The sequence below is a fragment of the Pipra filicauda genome, unplaced genomic scaffold (assembly GCF_003945595.2).
Source record: "Pipra filicauda isolate LSUMZ 115617 unplaced genomic scaffold, ASM394559v2 scaffold129_size2064235_pilon, whole genome shotgun sequence".
NCBI classification, from domain to species: domain Eukaryota; kingdom Metazoa; phylum Chordata; class Aves; order Passeriformes; family Pipridae; genus Pipra; species Pipra filicauda.
The window spans coordinates 793,538-814,038 of record NW_024103762.1 but is presented as its reverse complement, the minus strand read 5'-3'; the positions used below and the strand labels follow the sequence as shown (position 1 = coordinate 814,038).

The 20,501-nt window shown below is 42.1% G+C and overlaps 1 protein-coding gene across 4 annotated transcripts in view; it reads right to left on the bottom strand.

Moving 5' to 3' along the window:
• Positions 1-5,701: 5,701 nt before the first annotated feature.
• Positions 5,702-20,501, bottom strand: part of PDGFA (platelet derived growth factor subunit A) — a 36,079-nt gene continuing 21,279 nt past the window's right edge. For 2 of the 4 annotated variants that reach the window (XM_027726193.2, XM_027726194.2), the window contains one exon: positions 18,228-19,450. Coding sequence is in view for 2 of the 4 variants with exons in the window: in XM_027726194.2 (XP_027581995.1) it covers positions 19,440-19,450 (11 nt within the window). In the remaining 2 variants the exon portion in view is untranslated. Of the gene's footprint in view, positions 7,539-14,313; positions 14,488-18,227; positions 19,451-19,557; positions 19,672-20,501 lie in introns of those variants that run through there. The other 2 variants (XM_027726191.2, XR_003541683.2) reach the window with 2 other exon arrangements.

The following is a 20,501-nucleotide window of genomic DNA, read 5'->3' as shown; positions in this document are numbered from 1 at the left end:
TGTTGAAAACTGATCTGGGGGAGGGAAGCAATGCTGTGGCACTGCCAAATGATGCTTCCCCAAAGACTCAGCTCTGTGTTTCTGTTCACAGCACTGGGCAGGGCTGTGCTGGCATCTGTGTGTGCACAGGCGGCCGTTCTGTCTCGGGGACCAGCTCCACCCCAGTGCTCTCTGAAGGCAGAAAGCACTGAGTGCAGCTTCACATGAGCCGCTCACCAGCATATCTGCTAATAACATTCCTTTGTTGATAGCTTGGGCTGTTTTCAAACAGGCTTTGTCGTCTCCTCCAATATGGGAAAGCACTGTCTGAAACCATATAGGATCATAACTATGTCCTAGTCTTCCTGTAAATAATGTGTCATTCCAGTGAAGGGAACTGCTCTGCTCCTCATTAGGCAGCGTTGCAGAGCACGTTGAAGCCAATTTACTGGAGTAGCAGTGAGGATATCATCACACAATCTTCATTTCCATTAAACAACTGGATCTTACTCTCTTTTATTTTTAGGCTAACCATGCTGAGCTTTCAAATTGCCTTGATGATAATGTAGCTTTTAAATGATTTGTCGTGGCTGGTCGTTTTGCACATGAAAGTTGCTACTAGCTGATTAGGAAAAAAAAAATCCACCATTGCTTCTTCTATTGCTCAGGAAATTGCAATCTTCAATCTGCAGCTTGAAAAGCATGTTGCCATGGAAATGATGCTTATGCTGTCGTAAATAAAAGTATTCCAGGGTCACCAGGGTCTGCGGCATAAACAGGGGCACAAATACTGCCTGGAAAAGTGCCAGAGTGGTTTAAACATATAGGAAGATAATTTTAATGGTACTTTGCTTTCACTGTTATCGTCGGAAGGACTGATGAAGGTTAACACATAACTATAACCTTGTCACAAAAGCAAAGCAGAAAAAGTCTTAGCTATTGGTAATACTAACAGAGTAGGGAAAACCATATCATAGCCCTTCTGACCAGTATTTTCCAGCTCAGTCAGAGCAGTGTTCCTTTCCCATTGTATCTCTCTCACACATTCAGCAGTGAAATCTAATTGTATATTCATTCTGGGGCAGCTTTATTGAATTCATGAGCAGAGCACACGAGAGCTCAGGAAAACCAGTTGATGTTGTAAAATGCTGTGTCATAGGCTACCTGATGATGCAGTGAATGTTCCCTGATTCTCCAGATACATTCCACCCACAGCCCAGGAGCAATCCCGGGAAATTGGCCTTTTCCTTGGAGAGGAGACACCTTTGAACAAGATCCCGGCTGAGGGAAGGAGCCTGTGTGCCCTTTGCTGCTTCTGTCCGACGGTGATGGGCAACAACTCCATGCAGGACCAAGAGCCAGCACAGACACTGTTTCAAAGGAGAAATCCAGAGGCCAGCAACAGAGAGGGTTTGGGATGTGTCAGTTCATGTGAGTTTTCAGGAGCAAAGCAGGCAGTTACTGTTTCTGGTGGGTTCTTAACTGTTCAATGGACTGCTCAATGGCATTAAATGGGCCATGCCGTGAAGCTGCCTTGGGCAGTATCAGATCAAGGATACACGCTTTTCTCTTTGTATTTTTAATACCCACACAAGCATTTAGAGCACAGGCAGTCACTTTAAATAAAACTACAGCGATTGTAAATGCCACAGCTTGCTTATTTACTTACTGTCTCTTAGTCTGCCCAAAATGTGGAAATAATGTTTCCAGAGATGCTGGAATTCATGTGCCTGTTGAGAATCCTGGCTCCTGTCCTGGATGATATTGCATATTCAAGGGATGATTCACTCACTCCTGAGAGGGAGGATGGACTGTACCAGCTGTACCACCTCTCCGTGGCTGACTGACAGCCTGGTGATGTTTCCACAAGGAAGCCTCATGCCTCCAGGTTAAGCCAGCAATTATGGAGCAAACAAAAGAGAAGTGAAATGGAGAGATGAATCACAGAGAGACCAAACAAAAGAGAATTGGAAAGGTGATGCCAAGCCAGACTGACAACAAAATTTTCATTTTTCTCAGCCCAAAATATATAGACAGGATTCTGCATTTCTTTTTTGTGTAGATTAACAATGTCCTTCGCCATCTGCAAGGGAGGATTCGGGAGGGACCAGCTCAGCTTTCAGGGTTTTGCCACCCCACTCCTGTGAAAGGGTGGTAAAACCTACAGCCAGCAGCCCTCAGTTGAACATGAGTAAGACCCAACCTTAACACCCTTGACTGCTCCATAAAATGACTTATAAGTTCAAGAAATAGGTTTACCCCTTTTGTGTTCTAATTATTTTAAAAATTTCATCACTGTTGGGACAGGAACTGTGTGGGATACGGGGCTGATACCATACACACCTTGCCACAGATTTATCACAGAAGGGCTGGCCAAGGCTTTGAAGGCAGCTGACGGCTCCCAGCTGGCCAGGAACTCACTCGCGTGGCCTCTGCCGCTTCCTAATGGGAACAGGGTGGAAAAGCTGGGCTCAAAGGTTGCCCAGAATGACTAAGAGAAAAAAAATTCCTCCTGCCACTCCTGTGCTAATCAAAGGGGTGTGGAGAAGAAGTTTCGATTCCTCGTGTCCTGCACTGCCAAACAGGAAAAAAGATAAATATATATATATATATATATATATAAATTACACAGCCAATTTCTATATTAAGGAGGAAGGCTTCATGCCATCAAAATCAGCCTTGAAATTAATCTTGCTTGTGGTATATGGAAACTGAGCCAGATAGTCCAAGCTCCCTTAAAGCGTTTTTCAAACACACCTAATCTGTTTACTCCGAGCTTTTACTGCTGGTGTTACCTGGGACTTCGCCTCTGAGATTTCCTACAGTTTGTGATCTTAGCAGGTCAAAGTTTCCAAAGGTGGGGAGAAGAGGCAATCCCTTTCCCTGCCTGTACAAAAGGTATGTGCCTCCGAGCTACTAATTTAGAACCAATGAATCAGAAATAAGTAACATAAAAACTGTCTAACGCTGGTGTTTACAGAGCACCTCCTCTGAGCAGACAAAAGCGTGTGTCAACAGGGAAACTGCCATGTAGAGCTTGCATGGCAAGCGGCTCAGTGTATTTAAACAGCTTTTGCAGAGATGTTAACACGTTGCTAGGGAAGCAGGAGCCCTCATGGATAAAGGTGCCCTCCTGCTCCAAGACCCGCCATCCGCACAATGGGAAAATGGAGCTGCCCCGGCACTCACTGCATTCTGTTTTCATCTTTGCAGCTTAAAAAAAGGCAGAAAAGGCAGTTCTTCCAGCAACTGATTAATGGTCCTTCTGCAGAAACTGCATTTTGCACATATTTAGAAATCTTGAGCTAGATAACACTTTGACCTAAAATATAAAAGGTTCATTTTTTCTTTTCTGATAGTGTCTGACATTTGTACGTTTTAATACCTTATTTTTGAAAAAGATCTTCTCTAACTTGAAGAACAAAGTGGCCGGGCTGTGGCTCTGGATGCATGTGCACCCCCTGCACGTGTGTGGCTAGTGGGTGCTCCGAGCACGTCGCTAGACCAGCTCTGGGACACACTGACACATCTCAGACCACCAGGAAAGACGTCCCAGTCTGGCACCAAGAGGCCCAGGAAACATGCCCGGCACAACTCCCATTCCCATGGTGTGTGGTCCCTGGGGTAATCGGTGTCATCCCCTGCCTGTGAACCATTCCCCAAATTTTATCTTCCCCAGAATGCTCCATGTGTGTGTGATATGAGACTGGGTTATATTAAGCCCACTGCTCAAAGGACCAGAGACGATGGGTCCCATGGGCACATAGCAACTACGCTACAGAGAGAGTGAAAAATTCAGGGAACAAGTGGCACTGTAATCTATCTTACCTACCCGGAATAGATCTATCCATGTACTGATCTCTATAAACACACCCTTTTCTCCATATGGGTGGGTATATATTTATATGTACCAGCCTCAAAATACCAATAAGTTTTTATTAGCCCCCTTTGCAGATGGGGTGATGATGACAGACAAAGTGCTCTGATCCCTCTGGGCTGCTCCTCCTTGGGAGGGCAGAGTTGGGGTCTTCTCTCTCTAGGTGAGGGAAGAGAGGGAGGTGAATTTTCCCAAATCCCAAATAGCTCCTTGGTGCGGCGATCTTGCTCAGCTCTCACTTTGAATCGTGCTGGCAAATAAACATGAAAGTGAAAACGGTATTGTGAGATGGTTATGCAAGAGCGGGCGGATCCCGGGACTGAACCATTGTTCCAAACGTTTAATTAACATTATGAAAGCTGATTAAAGGAAAATCTTTAACCTCCAGGGAAATCCCATTTTCCCTCACTTCCCATACCGCTGTAATTTTCACAATGTAAGAAGGAAAGTGTTATTGCAAGGCATGATTCATATCAGCTACAACCTGATCTTTGCCACAGCCATGTCCTGCAGCTTAAATAATTGCCAGCGGTGACACCAGACAGGGACACTTCTGAGACAGCATTTTTCCCCCGTTATCCCATGACCTGAATTGCCATCATAATTTCTAGACTTTGTGTCATCCTGGCATGATGACAAGTGTTCACCCACGCTCCAGAACTAAGAGTTAGTTCACGAGGACAGTGATACCTACCCAGACACAGCATCTCAGATACAAAGTGCGAATGACACGCCACAGTCCGGCGTGGTAACAGCAGGGACTGTTTGCTTTGGTCACTGCAGCAAATTCCTTTGAAGGCAGGAAACTGGAGCACCATCTCCAGTGACTCCCCATCTAACCTTGAGCAAACCACTTACCCTTTCTCCTCTTTTGGAAGTGGGGATAAAGGCAGTGTTACCTCTCTCTCTGCAAACAATAACGAACATAACCAGGCACTGGAGATGTTTAGGTGGAAATTGCTATTGTAAATTATGGTAGTTTTCAGCTGTGGCGGGTCTGTGAGGAAGCACAGCCCCCTAGTACTCAGCTGTGTATGGGTGGCACACTGCCTCTCTGCTCTTCTAGGACTATTTTAATTATATGTCACAGCCAGCCCATCAGAGACCTAATCCCAGGATCTAATCTTGGAGGCAACAGACAGCTGACTGTCTGCACAGTGTACTCAGAGAAGCACCCCTGAGGCTGCGGTGGGGGCGATGCACCCACCCCACATGCAGAGTGGGCACCTGCCCAGGGACAGCCCTGATCATCCACCTGGTCAGGGCACCACAAGCTCCTCTCTGACAGGGATGGCTCGTGACTGTCATCAGGGACACACCATGGCCCTGGGTCCTCCCCTGTTTAACAAGAGCCTGGGTGGAGGCTGCGTCTACAGACACCCAAATCTAATTCTTGAGAAAACACATGGCTGAAGTCCTTTCCAAGCATCAGGCTTATATAAATACATACACATATAAATACATGATAAAAATACAGCCTCTGGCAGCAGGAACAGTCTCGTATGCAGATCTTCAATAGTTATTCCCATCTGTAGATCCTGCAGGATAAAGACATTGTAGAACTTCAGGGATCATTCTGAAAATGGAAACGATTATTTTTTTCCACTGTTGTCTATGTGTACCTGATGCAAAAACTATTTTAATTATGATACAACAAGATCATACTCAGTACTCTGACTATGAAGAATAGGCATCATTTTTGTGCAAATAGAGACATTAGTAAAGTAGAAGCTTTACTTACAGCATGAAATTCCTCCTTCAAAAAGCACTAGAGGTAAACCAAATTCACACAGTGAATACCAAATGTATGAAATTCTGACTCAATGAAAGGCAGACAGCTGGGTATTCTGATAAAAAATGGGCCTTTATTTTTTAAATTCTTCTTTTCATTACCTGGATTCTGTGTTCATCAGAGCAACAAAATATAGTTTCTTTGATATGCGGCAAATCTGAAAACAATCCTGCAAACAGCACAACACAAAAACTCCCACAAAAAGGGAAAGCTATAAAATTTGAGAGGCGACGAGGCTTTCAGAAGTGCCAGTTTCCCAGTGCAATGGCTGGAAGGGTGGCCTGGCCTGGCGGCAGTTCAATCATTTTGTAATGAAGGACAAATACTTTCAACATCCTGAGAAAGAGGGCGGGGGGACGGGGGCACGGCTGCCTTGCTTTCCCTCCTCCTGCTATTCTTTCTCCTCCCTCCCCCTACCCCTTGGATTTTCAATAGCTCTTTAGTGTTTCCATCAAAGGCTTTTACCATTCATCCTCCCTTCTGGTGCCTGCCTTCCACCTGTCTATCCATCACAGCCCTAACCCAGGTCCTTTTTTTCCCCCGGCTTTGCTATTTTTCACGCGGGGGGATTTGTTTATAAGCTTCTGTATTACCTAAACTGGAGGGGAAGAGGCTGCTGGGAGAAAAGTGAGAAAGCAGGATTAAGGAGGAATAATTCAGCTCCGTTGCATTTCCATCTGAACGGTCATAAAATGTGCAAATCCTGTTCCTGGGAATTTCATGTCAGAGGCCTTCTCTGCCACTGCCCTTCCCGTGCCCCTTCTCTCTTTCCCTCTCACGCAAAAACAAGTGTGGGGAAAGATGCCTAGAACTCCACGGACACCAAAAAGCCACAATGTGTGTGTTGGCAGGGTGGAGGCTCCTACCAGCACGTGTGCAGGGAGACACTCCAGATGTGGCCATAAACCACAGACAAGGGGGTGGGAGGCTGCAGGGATTGAATCGGGCAGGACAACAGGAGCAAGCAGGGAAAGGCAGCTCCCAACACCCCCAGCTATAATTAATGAGCCTGGGTAAAACACAAAAATGACCTTTCAGGCTTGTTCGCTCTGTAAGAAAATCATACAGAAATGCATGATTCAGACCCCTGCAACTTGAAGAGTTTCTACTCTCTCCTTTTTAGCTCGTCACCATCACAAGGCACCAAAATAGACACAGGCCAGCTTTCCAGACCCCAAAGATCCACAAAAAATCCACCTGCCATCAAACTGTGAGACAGAAGAAGGACCACTGCTGTATACAGGTCAATGCAGATTTGCCATTGATTCAAGCAGAGGTCAGTGTGGCTGGATGTGGCCTCTGTGCACACCTGCTACCTGAGCAAACACTCTCAGAACAGCAAGTTGTGCTAAAAAAGGAGATGGCCCTTAACCTGTCCCCAACCCTAGTGAGCCCACAAACCTTTTTTTGGTGGAAATCCATGTAATATCTGCTGGACCTGGCAACAGCTGGCAGTTTTCTTCCATTTATGGACACATCCCAGACATACTGAGGATCACCCAACAGGTAGCACATGTCAAAATAAGTTCTTTTGATTGATAACTATTTATTATTTTTAAATAAAATGAGAATAGATTGAGTGGGTTGCCCATCAGCAGCTCAGTTCTTTGTTTGGCAACTTCTTGGACAGTTTGACCATACATATGACAACACAAAATAAATTTCACTCACTTGCAGTAGCAGTTGGCTATAAATTCAGTCCATTGATGATTTATAGTTCTAGCAGCAGTAGGATATATGAAATGAGAAGCCCTTTCATCCTTAAAGTGCAGTCTGGTGGGGATGATGAAAGCCATTGTTCCTAAGGCCAGAGGAGAGCAGGAGTCCATTCAGCCGGTCCGGCTGTGGCTGGAGGAGATGTGCAAACTGGGTCCAAGGACGAGAGGAGGCCTAGAGAAAGAGCAGCCCTTGATTTTGCAGAACAGCCAAAAAGAAATCCTTAATGATGCTATCCTTGCTTTGCAGGCTGGAGGGGAGCAGTATTTCCATCAACTAAATGATCTCAACTCTTTGGCTTCCCTGAGGGCACTACAACAGGACAGACTGCGATTGCTCACCAGAGTCAGATGTTTGTGTTCTTCCCACCCACCAGCAGCCTCGAACCTGAGCATGTCTTTGGCACAGCAGGTGGTATCCTTAATCCTGTGGAGGGCCAGCCCCAAGCAAAGATTAGCAGAAGAATTTGTTTTCATTAAAATCCAACCTACCATTACCATCCTCTCTGAGGGTTTGGGTTTAAAATGCACATGTCCAGCTATTCTAGCAGCTCTGTTTCTGCAGGGAAAGGGCAGTTCAGCAACCTGCCTCTTCACTTTCTACTGTCTTTCTTTTAATCAACAAGTAAATAAGGCAGACACAGTGAGGAATATTAAATGCACCTCCTCCTGGAGAATTCTGTCAGCAAGATCAATGGAATTGGGATTTTGCCTTCATTATGTTTCTTTTGTCCTTGGAACTGGTCTGATTTTCCTCCCAGTGACATTTTTTTTTACGGAAAAAACCCCCCAGAAACAACAAAAGAGAAAGAGACATACAAATAAACACTAATAAGTGTAGGAAAAAATATAAAACTTAGCACCACACACTCCCCTCATTATTAGACAAAGGTTGGGAAGGGTTCAGAAGTGTAAAACGCTCATGTGAATTATGAGATTACTGCTCAGTTTTCTTTCAAGTCGTGGGCTGGAAACAGATGGTGGCTGTAGCATTTATGACGGCACAACATGTTACTGCAAGCCTAGCCATCTCTCTCTCTCCTCTCAAAAATGCAGCTGCAAGGAAAGTTGTGGAAAATCACATTAATAGTCCCTTCCACCACAGTTTTCCAGCCCTTCATCCCTGGCCAGCACATGGACAGAGCCATCCTGTATCCTAGCAAGAATACTCTTCTAATCCCTGTCCTGAATAGTTACCACTGACTGGCTTATTTAACAGCTAGTTAAAATGTGAGGTTTGTCAGCATCGTAAAAAAGCCTCCAGAAAGCAGGTCCTTAAGGTCAGAGCAGATGCCATGTGACCCCAAGCGCTCCCCATGGGAAACGTTCAGAAAGAAGTGATCAGACTGTCCTTCAGTTGTTTATTATTTAAACACTCAGTTCAGGCCAAGCAAGTTGATTTATAGAAAAGCAGAAAGGCAGATACAACACTCGCAAAAGCATCTTTGAGACTCAGGAGTCCAAATCTCACTTTCAAGCAAGACTAGAAATTTTCACAAGGGCAAAAGCCTCTGGATTTTCAGCAAGACAGTCTTCCAGTAACCACAGGTTTAGAAGTATCTGGGCCCCTGAAGATACAAAGAGCAACTAATCCCATATTTAAATATCCTGCCTGTACACAGGGAATAAATGTTCAAGCTTCACTGCCCAAGTGCTTCAGTCCTGATGGAAATGCTTTGCCACCTAAAATATGTTCATACATAAAGCAAAGCTATCCTTACAATCTGAGTGAAATACAGGAGCTGGCAGGTGGACATATCCCCCGTGGTGGAGAACACAAGGTAACCAGCATGTCTGCAATAACTGCATGTGACAGAGGTGCACCCAGCTCCAGGTGCTGCTGACTTGGGGACAGCACGTCTGGACTTGAAACCATGAGCTGAGCCTGGGGCACAACCCCTCAGCTCTTGAGGCACCATCGAGGGGCCTCCTTACACCAGGGAACTCTTCAGGCAGTAGAAAACTGTTACCTGTTATCCTTAGGATTTCTGTGTGCTTTACAGATGTGAAATATTCCTGTACCACAACACCTCTGACAGAATTAACTCACTAACAGTAAATCCAGTAGTTTGGGATTCCAAAATCGGGATTTTAGAATTACTTGCTCATTTCAGTTAATTAAGACTCTGCCAAATAATAATTTCCCAGACAAGTGTCACTGGAAAAATCTGAGTATCCATTTTGCTGTTTCCATTTTGCTGGCCTCACTACCTGATTGGGAACATCAGCATCAACTTTACATCAACTTTACATCAAATTCATCCTCAGTCACCCAAATTTGTGTTCCTGCCACCCTGCTCACAGCCAGCTATACACAGGGCAGCACTTCTGCTCTCTGAGGTGTAGAACAGAGCAACTGAAAACAAGATAGACTTTTACCATTACCTTTATCACTTTTAACAGGTAGACCAGGAAGTTGCTGCAGAAATTCAATAGTGTACACACTTGAAACTCTAAATAGCCTTTTCCCAGAGATAGACTCTATCCAGGTGATACGACCATACATATCCACTGCATATCTGTCATAATTGCAAAAGCCCTCAGACCTTTCCTCTAAGATAGAGAAGGTGCCATTTTATTTTTCTTTTGGAAACCTCATCCTGCAGAATTCATTAGTATCCTATGTAACAATGTACTTCCTGTAAGTAATGAGCTATAAAGTGTATTAGAAGTTTCCACTTCTGGTTTTATCTTTTCCTGATCTAGCCTGAAAATTCTTTTGAAGTTCCTCAAAGTGTTCTTCATGTATGCTTGTTTTAGGAAATACCAGATCACTATGGGCAAACTTCTCCTTAATTAAGTGAGATAAAGGAATCAAGATGATATGATCTACCTAATTTCCCACCTTTTTACAGTACCATTTTAAGATAGTTTTCTCACTTAAAAAAGAAACATGCTAAAGAAAATAAGGAAGGAAAATACCTTAAGAGGCCCAGAGAGGGCAAGCACTGCTATGGGCTCTTTAGTGTAGCTGACCTTGCTGGTAGAAAGGCACTGAATAGTTCAAGTTTTCCCTTGTTACTATGGAATGGTTTTCTGAAAGGTTTCAAACCCTTCTGAAACAGCATCACTCTGGTCAATGCACAGGAGGAAAAGACTAAACTGCACTGTGTTAGCACCAGTGGGCTCGTTGGGGGCTCAGCTTAGGAAGCCAGACCAGATCATGCCTAACTTTAAGCACGAGTAACTTCAAAGAAACATCTCATGTCTCAAGTTCAGCCTTCCACTGTCTCTCTTGATGAATCACAACTTAGGGTATGCAGGGAGCTAATGGGAAACATTTGCACTTGCTAACCCCAGTTGCAAGGTCCCAAAACCCCTATTAGCCACGCAGGCATAGGCTGACCATTTTGGATGGGTCAGCAGGCCCTTCACAACAAACGGATACAAGCTGTTAGGCAAGCTCTTCTGAAGCACATCTATGAGAAACATCTCCCAGAAAAAACAGTTCAAATTTGATTTAAAAGCAGTATTTGGGGCAATCAGTACAGTACACAAGCTGACCATTAACCTGTCCAACTCCTACATGGCCTGTTGAAGGAACCACTCTATCTGTGACAAATTGCTTCTCTCATTTTTGCTGTGGAAACCCATTGCAGTCAAGGGGAATTCAGATCTTGAACAAGTTTTTGAGTAGCTTCCTGACTCCAAGGAGACCTCCGAGCAGATTATTTTACCGTGGGTGAGTCTGGACCAAGAAATGCTTTCACTTCCAAGTGTGTGAGCATAGAGCCCTCAGCCCACTTACTCCACGTGCTGGAGCATCTCTCCCTCCTTCTCTGACCCCACATAGCTGACACAGCTGGGCAAGAGACTCAGCAGCAGCAGAACAGGGCCCATAGCACAAAATCTGACCACTTGAAATTTCCCTAGTCTTCAGGTTAAACCAGCACCACCTTTATACAGAAAACACACGTAAAACCCAAGTGCTAAGGAAAAGGTGATGTATGGCTGGAGTGAGGGGAACTTCCCACCTGAACTGTCAGGCTGCTCCAGCAGTGAATGGGGCATTTGAAAAGTCACTGCTGGGAAACACACCAAACAAAAAAACAAACCTAAGGTTTGAGTGCTGCTACCTAGAGATGGAAGGCATGGTCACATCATTGGGTCAAAATTAGTCTCTCTTCAGAACAGAGACATTCTGAAGGCAACAAAGGTTTCTTGAAAGTCACATAAAAATGAATTAAAACTGGATGCCAAATCCCTTAAACTGCTGAAAAAAATCACAGCTAGGGATGCCCAGTAAGTCTGGAGGGGCTCTTCATACTTCACTGAGGTCAAAAAATTTGAGTTCATCCCCAAAGGGAGCTGAAGCCACTCAGCACTTCACCCACAGGCCCTCTGTGAACAGTCTTTTTTCTTGTGGTCAAACGGGGGCTATCTTGAATTTATGTCTTACTTTTCCCCTTGTGAGCAAACAAAACAATTTCTATGAGTAATTCTACCCACTAATTGCCAAGGAAAAGTCTGGTTAGAAATGCTCTGCATTTTTGACAGGTCAGAGGCTTCCCTAAACAAAGTTGCTGTTTTATGTTTTCTAACAGCACATGTTCACATCCGGGGACTTCGGTGAATTCCAGTGCGGATGAGTCTCTGTGGGAAATTGCTTTTCCCTGTTTTCTTGTTTTAACTGCTCCAGGAAATGAGTCTATTTTTACAACACTAAACAGCAAAATATGAAACCATTATCTGCTTTGTGGCAAGAGTTTCGGGTCAATTCTCAGGTAACTGTCACCTCCAGTGAAGGCAATGGAGTTATATCTATTCATGCAAGTTAGTGATCTGACCAATTATGTAATGGGTTGATCAGTTACTAGAACACAGAGCTACCACGAGCCTAAGGAGTGTCTCATTTTCATGCGTCTCAAAGTTCATCCAAGCCCTGAAGTATTGATGATAAGTGAAGTATTCCAGCATTATGGTCTGTAAAGATGATAATTAACTGCTGAGAGATTTAAGCATGAGCATTCTCCATGAATATCTACTTTGTCACTGAATGATCATTATAAGTAGTCTCTTTTTTGGATTCTTTTTTCACCTGCCAAATAATCCAGGGTGGGATTTTCGGCAGTGTTTAAAATGCTTTTCTTCTATTTATTTGTGATTGCTTTCCAGAATCAGGAAGTTTTCAAAATCCCCAGGGGATTTCAAGCACTAAGAGCTCAACTGCATCACTGGGTGCTTCTGCTTTTTGGCACCCCTGATCTTATCAGCTACTCTCAGTTTCAAAGATGGACAGTAAAACCACTTGCCTTCATTATGCAAGATCAAAGATAGTACACAGAGGCCAAAACAGCAAGTCTGATCTGCAGATGAGCATGTAACACTTGTTATAAAACTTGGCTCCTTATTTCCTGGTTTGAGGGACCACTCCAGCCTTCATATGTGAATTTCTTTTCTTTTGAAGCACACAAGTGAGCCTTTCTTTCTGTATTTTTATCTAAGTTCCTGGAAGACAACCAGCATGCAGAGGTATCAGTCCAAATGGAAATTCTGAGTTACTCAAAACTCAAATCAAGTCAGATTTGATGGCCTGCTAATGAATCAAATATAATAATGATTGCATTCCCCTCTAAGGGAAGAAGTTAACACTGGAAAAATGTGACACTGAAAATTTTACTGACAGAAATTCTACCACCGAGAAGTTGCCAGAATTTCATCTATTGATTGTGAAGAAGACCAAGAGTTGGCACTTCCTTACTTTCAGGTTGGGAATTAGGTATTTGTGACTTTACACCTATTTGGAAAGCTCACCAAACGTCACTCGAGACTAACATACAGAAAACAAACTTAGAGACAATATCTAAGGAAAACAGAACCTAACCTATGACTTGTTCTTTGATTTACAACTGTGATTGCAGGCCCCACCTCACAGTCATATGCCATGATAATAGGCAGCAGTTCAACAAGAACCAGCCATAACTTTTTACATGTTGTAGTGATTCTGAGCTACTTCAGCACATACTTTAGCCTGATGCAGCAAATATTTAGAATGACTAAAGGGACAGGTGACATGCCACAACTGCAAAAAGAACGACAGAGCTTTTGATCTTGTTTGTTCTACCTTCTCATTCATTTTTTTCCCCTAAACTAAAAATTGCCAAATTTCACATGAAATTTGCTCTCATTAATTTTTTCCCATCTCAGATTTGTCTGTTATCAGTACAACTGTGAGTTTTCAAATTGTATTCTCTGAGGTACCCAAACAGATAATCTTAAATGGGTTCACTGGCATTAGTGACTGCACTCCTGAATCCACCCATGCCAAGAAAGTATTTTCCCCCAAAACAACAAATATGTAGCTCAAAATGGTAGTCTCCATGGGAGCAGAAGAGAGTGGAACTCTCCCAGCTGTCTTCCTAGTTGTATATACTAGTCTGGATACTTTATCTTTAAGGTTGTTTAAAATATACTTCAATCCTCTATGAGCATGAAGACCCCCATCCCACAACTGGGATCCTGTGTCAGGAAGGCACACCCTACTTAAAAAAATAAGAAAGCATCAACTCTGCTCCATTTGCTTGAGGTCAGTGGGATGTTTGTCCAAAGCTAGGAGTATGCTTAGTTTGAAGAGCAAACAGAGGCATCTCCTAAAGTGCTTTTCCACGTTAGGGTCTGGGAAAAAAAAAATTAAAATTGGGCCCATGACAAAAACAGTTCCCTTAGGAAATGTTACCCACACCATAAAAGGAAGGAATGAAAATTGTCTACTGAATTTTTGTCAATTCCCATAAAATCTGAGTCTTGTTCTGTGTGCATAATTTTCACTCTAAGTCACAAAAGGCTGACTCCTTTGAGCAGAAGGAAATGACCAGCTCATGATAGGATAAAAGGCTGCTTAATTGCAAGGGCAGAAAGATGGATTTTCATCAGTCACTACGTTCTCTGATGATACAGCAGTGGCTTTTGATCATGTATCCGATGCACAGTAATTAGGCAAAATGACTTACCCTCAATCTTTTCAGTATTTAGCTCTAAGGGTGCAAGGATTCATTCTTGGAAAGGGAAGATGGTCGTGTGATTTAGGGCACTGGATGAGCACTCAGATCTGAGTCCTATCCCTGGTTCTGCCACAGCCTTGCTGTATGACCTTGCACAGTCTTTTCTCCATGCCTCGGTCTCGCCTAAAATGGGACAACAATAGTTCTTTATTTCAGAGATATGAATACAAACCAGTTCAAGGCTGTGCCGCAGAGATGCTACAGCAAAGAGCAGCACAGAAAAGCTCAGATATGGAATAATGCCTTGCTAGTAAAATGTGGGAACGCAGACAGTAATTAAATTGAATAACAAATACAAAACATAGGTTGATTTTTGAGGAATGCAGCACTTATAGGCTTTTCTCTGTTACTTGAAATTAAAGGAAATTTAAGTGGGATTCTTATGAGTTCACCTGAGATCTGCTAGTACCAGAAGCTGTGTATTAGAAACACCAAGAAAATGACTTCATTGAAAACCTCACATGGTGTCTGTTTTAAAACAACCATGATTTCCAGCCCAAGGCAGGGTCAGATAATCATTCACAGTAAGATTTTCAAAGCTATGGAAGGGGCCTACAAACATGATTTCCTTCAATTTACAGTAAAATGTGAGCATGCAAATCTGAGGTAGCTTTGAAACTTCAAAATAAAATTTGAAACTTTCAAATTAAATCATAAATGAGGCCACTGATCTTAATTAAACTGTCAGATCTCTGGAATAGCTTCATTGCCATTCTTTCAGAGTCACAATGTTGCTGTGATTGGACAGAGCTTTAGCAAAGAGTCTTCAGTAATGGGTATTTTTCCAAATGCAAAGCTGAATCTTTTTCTCTCCACAAACACACATCTATACAACAGCATTTGTCTTTCATGTGTGTGGGGGTGGGTCAGTTATAGGTCTATAGGTGTGGGATGCAGGATCTTGGGGCACACAGATAAAGCAGCTGAACTAGAGACAAACAGATCAAAGGCTGTTCTGTGAGGCAGGAGATAAGAGAGATGAGACACATCTTAGGAAAGCAAAATAATTTCTGAGAGACAGAAACAGGGATGGGAAAGTCAGGCAGAGAATATCTGAAAAAGAGACCACAGAAAGACAACATGGACCTGAGAAGGACAGGCAAGAGAACCTCACAGCTGGAATGCTGAAGCCCATTGGAGGGAGGAGACCCACAGACGCTGTTCCAAGCAGATTAAAAAGCCTAAGCCCAAAGACAAAGTGGTGGAGCTGCCTAGGAACCTCCAGGGCTGGAGAGGAGCAACTGCCTGTAGTTACTGTGCACTGTCCAATAAAGTAGATGCCAAGGAGGGCAGAGGAGAGGAAAAAAGGAAAGCAAACTGGCACGTGATCCTTGATTTCACTCAACAAAAGCAACTGAAAGGTCTGGAAAGATGAAGCACGGAATTAAACATAATGAACTGACTGGAGAATCAGTGATCATGCACCATATTTTAACAACGGAGGTTGGTTTGGGGCAGTCCTCTCTCTATGTATTTTCTGTTCAGACAAGACCTCAAAAAACCAATATAATCAGATCAACAAGTTCTGAATCCCTGCAAAGAGGAAGTGGCTGTGGAATGTGAAACAGAAAAACATTTTATCCCCAAATCACTACCTACAATGTGGAAGGACAAAACCAACAAGGTGTTACAGCATCGCATGGAAGTGCGACTTATGACAACTATCATCCTCAGCTCCATTAAGCCCTCTACAAGCCCCCCAGCCCACAAATAACAGAGCTGTCAGTCAGATACCTTGTGGCTCCAACTGCTCACACCCTTCCCTGTAACACTCCAAATGCAGCACATTACAAGTCCAGAGGGAGTCCACCTCCAGTAGACAGCAGAAGAAGATAGGACACGGCATTCACAAATGCACAGAGAACTGTTTAATTTACAGCCACAATGGTGAAACAAACCATTTCAGAGCTCGGACATTCAAAGTTAAGTCTGACACTCATTCTTATATTCACTTATTGTGCTTAAGTATTAGAGAACACAGGATTACACTGACCGTACACGACAACCCGGGATCCCTGCGGGACCGAGGAGTGGAAGGGATGAGCAAGAATGAGGGACCAGCCCCTCAAGTGGTGTAAGCTGGTACAGCTCCATTGCAGGCAACAGAGTGATGGTGATTTACACCAGCTGAGGATATGGCCCTTGAAATGTCCAACTTAACTTTGAATTAATGTCTCCCGTGTCACCACCTGTAATGTCACTCTTCCCTCTGGTTGTATCTGCCACTCTGAAGGACTAACCCCACAGCCTGCAACGTTGGATAGGGTGGCGGGAAAGATCTCAGCTGGACTATAGGAAGTGATGCTCATGTCATGACACTACTCCTTGTAATTTAAAAAGCATGGACTGGATCCTCATCTGATGTAAATTAGGTTGGGGGCAGCTGAAGTCAGAAACGTTTTGCCAATTTATAGTAGCTGAGAACGTAGCCCTGAGATTTCTGTGTTTTCTGCCGCATGAACACTGTGCTTGAGAACAAAGACTCGTGTGCGTTTCATTCCCCGTAACAAAATCAACTCGAGACCACAAGTCTCAAACAAATGACTACTGGAAAGGACTCCATTCAGTCTTCATTCTCCCCTGGTTTGCTGAATTTGGCATAACACGTTTATTTGCTGGCACCAACAAAACACGTGCCCCTCGGTTGGCTTTGTTTTCAAGACTTTACTCTAAGGCCAGACTCCCTCGTGATGTAAATCAGCAGAGCTGCAGGATGCTCCATGGAGTCATTCCAGGGGAGCTGGCCCACAGATCCCAACACAACCTTCTTATGCCAGTGCAGGACTCTCAAAGAGTTGTTTTTCAAATTATTCCACTTAAGTGACTTTGACATCCTTTCATCACCTGCACAGTGTCTGAGTGGGTCACATAATGCTTTTCATTTACATGATTTTAATGGATATATGTTTGGTTTTTTTTTTTCATTAGATATCTTTTAGACAAAAAAAAGGAACGGAGCAACATTACTGGCATCCCACTGAAACATAAATATATAAATTACATTTTATACACTTTTTTTAAACGCAGACACATACATTCATGTGCATAACATTGTGAACAGTACACTTAGTGGAAAACAAGCACAGACAATCTTAGTTAAATGTATTTCCAGTTTTGGTGCTCAACAAATACACTGGGAAAATGATCACAAAATAGAACGGTGACTAACTCTATCTCTGCATTAGCATCTGAAGCCAATAATGCCTGTTAGCTAACATTGCTTTGTTTGGTTGAAATTCAACATAGCTACAGGAACAGGAGGGGAATGTTTGAACTATATTTAGAGAAGTGGAAAGGTTAAAAATCTTGCTCTCTTTTGTTGTTTTAAGGTTCTGCAGTTCATTCACATTTGAAGATATTTTTGAGTGGAAAAACTGTCTTCAAGACAAACTTTTTTGTTGTTCCAAACTAAGAAAACTCTTTCATCTCTTTGTAGATGTTTCACAATAAAAGAATCCAGTAGTTCATTTTACATATCCAGTGTGATAATCCAAATAAAACAAAGGGTACATAATCCAAACTACTGGGGTGGGGCAGTGATTTTGGCCAAGTGAGTAGCCATGTCATATCTGGCACAGCCCTAAATTTCCAAAGCAATACAGAAGGATTTAGCCATGTGGCTCCCACCACAATCCGAGGGGAACTGAACATTTAATCCTTTGGCACTTTGAAAAAACAGGAGCTGCTGCCAGAGTATTTTATCTGCCCTGCTATAATTAAAATAGATTTTGATGTTATTTGGGCTATTCTACTACAAAAATATGACCACAAAATGCTTTTTTTTTTCTTTTTTCTTTTTTTTTTTTTTTTTTTTTTTTTTTTTTTTTTTTTTTTTTTGGTTCAAGAAAACATAGCAGGCTTTCTCAGGTATATAAAACTGTTAATTTTTAGATAAAAATACAAACTTCACCTTTACAAAAACACATATTTCTGTTGAATACACATAAAGCATAACATTTTACCAAAAATAAAGAATTTTAGGTTTTGTTCAAATATTTGCAGCAAGGTAGTTCCCATGCCACCATGACATTATACAATGCAGATACAAGAATTTGTACATTTCACACAGCTCCAACATGTGAAATAAAAGTATCTGTATACTGATAAGAATGACAATTGCTAACACAATATCACTAGTAGGCAACTGGCATAAGTCTTAAAGGAAAAAAAAAAAGAAGATTTTTGCATGGATAGCCTATGATTTGTTTACGCACATCTCTCTTTTTTTTTTCTCTTTTTTTTTTCTTTTATGTAATGCTTTAAATTACGGGGGAGGTTGGGGAACATAAACCAAGAAACGTCTAGAAAATTATGCATAGGTATACCATTTTTATTTTAATACATCTCATTAGTTTGCATCCCACTAGGAGAAATACCATAATGTTTTGTGTTCTGCTTATTGTTATACCAGTCTTTTTATATGTGTTATTGGCAAATGTAGTCCGAGAGATAATAAAAAGCTAGGCAAAGAGTAAAAAGAAAACTTAATAATCACTTTATGGTGTAAAAAAAAAAATCCACTTAAGGCTCCCCAGAAGGTTTTTTTGTATAGACTTTTAAAACACCACCAAGCAAGGATGTATTGTTCTATAGTGTTTGCGTGGCATTTGATCATTTCGTACATTCCTGCTTTTTTTGTGCCTGAAGTCCACCAGTGTCCATCCATCTTCATCAAGAACGCAGGCACATTTCTTGACGTAAAGCACCGTTGACTGCTCTGACAGAAATCCACTATTCACTTAGATTTTTGTCATGTTTTTGAGTACTTTTGGTATCCTCCATTCATTCAACTGTCTTTTTTTCTTTTCTGTTTTTCTTTCTTTCATTTTTTTTTTCTTTTTTGGACAGGGAAGCTTCCTATTGTTTCACAGAGTGCTACAATACTTGCTTTGATGTCACATTAAACAAATGTACATTGTCTCTTTGTTCTCATTAAGTGTTCTTTTGAGCCAGTTTTTTCACACAGGAGAACAAATAAAGTATACAGTCAATAAGCACCATACATAGTAGGTTCAGGAATGTAACAAACCATGTACATCCATGTCCCAGAGAGAAGTTTTTTTTCTAGCTTATTTTCACCTTACATCTGTAGGAGAGAAAAAAGATACAATAACTCTATGATTAGAATCAAAGGTCCTGTCCTCGAAGCAGATGACTTAAAAAAAAAACTGTTCTGCATGAAGAGTCACTAACCTGGGACAAGAAGTTCTAAATGCTGTTCTGATTGAGTTTACATGCTCACTTTTAAAGTTGAATTTTAGAAAATCTTTGCTTCTATCATACTACTCCCAATAAATACCTGTTAATCTGAAACAGGATATCAAGTTTAGCATTCTTCAGAAACGGTACATCAGTATAAATGAAAACTGCCATTGGGAGTTTATGTGCAAAAACAGGGGCTTGAAATTAAATTCACCATCATCCAGGCGTTAGGCACATACACTGCAAAATCCAAATCATTCCCACTCCAAATACTAGAATCAGTTGCAAGTGCTGCAGTTTACATACTTTCAAGTCATTTAGAAATGGAAATTCCATATTTAATTTGGAATGTGTATTGCCATCATCATACACTGCTAATATGTTGGCCAAAGGATTTCAGTCATTTTTGCACTGAGAGGGTGTTAGTTTTTCACTACACTGAAAACCTCATGAATTTTGATGACTGACTGTCATCATCCTACTGAGACTGAACAGACCAAAAAAAAAAAACAAGAGATCTTAATTTTCTGGTGTAAATAACACAGGGCCCTGCAACACAAAAAGTGGTATTTCTAAGCATCTTCCTTGCCAGGTAGGCAGATTATCAGATGCGTGAACAATCAATCCCAGTTCATGCCAGAACACGGGTTTGATGGCCACACATATAATAGTATTTGCTGTATGTACACTCAATGTTTTACAGCCAAGGACTGGGAACACAACAATTTGTAACCTGGTAATTCATTCATGCATTATTATGTGATGCTTTGACCTCAGAAATCAATAATAATGAAACACAAGCAGAGGCAATGGAACTTGAGATTTCAGAAGCTGAAGTATTAGCACCCTCCAATAAAAAAGAAACGAAAAAGGCAAGAAAAGGAAGTAGCTAAAGAATGTAAGATGCTGATGGTGATGTGGAGCTTAAAGGGAAA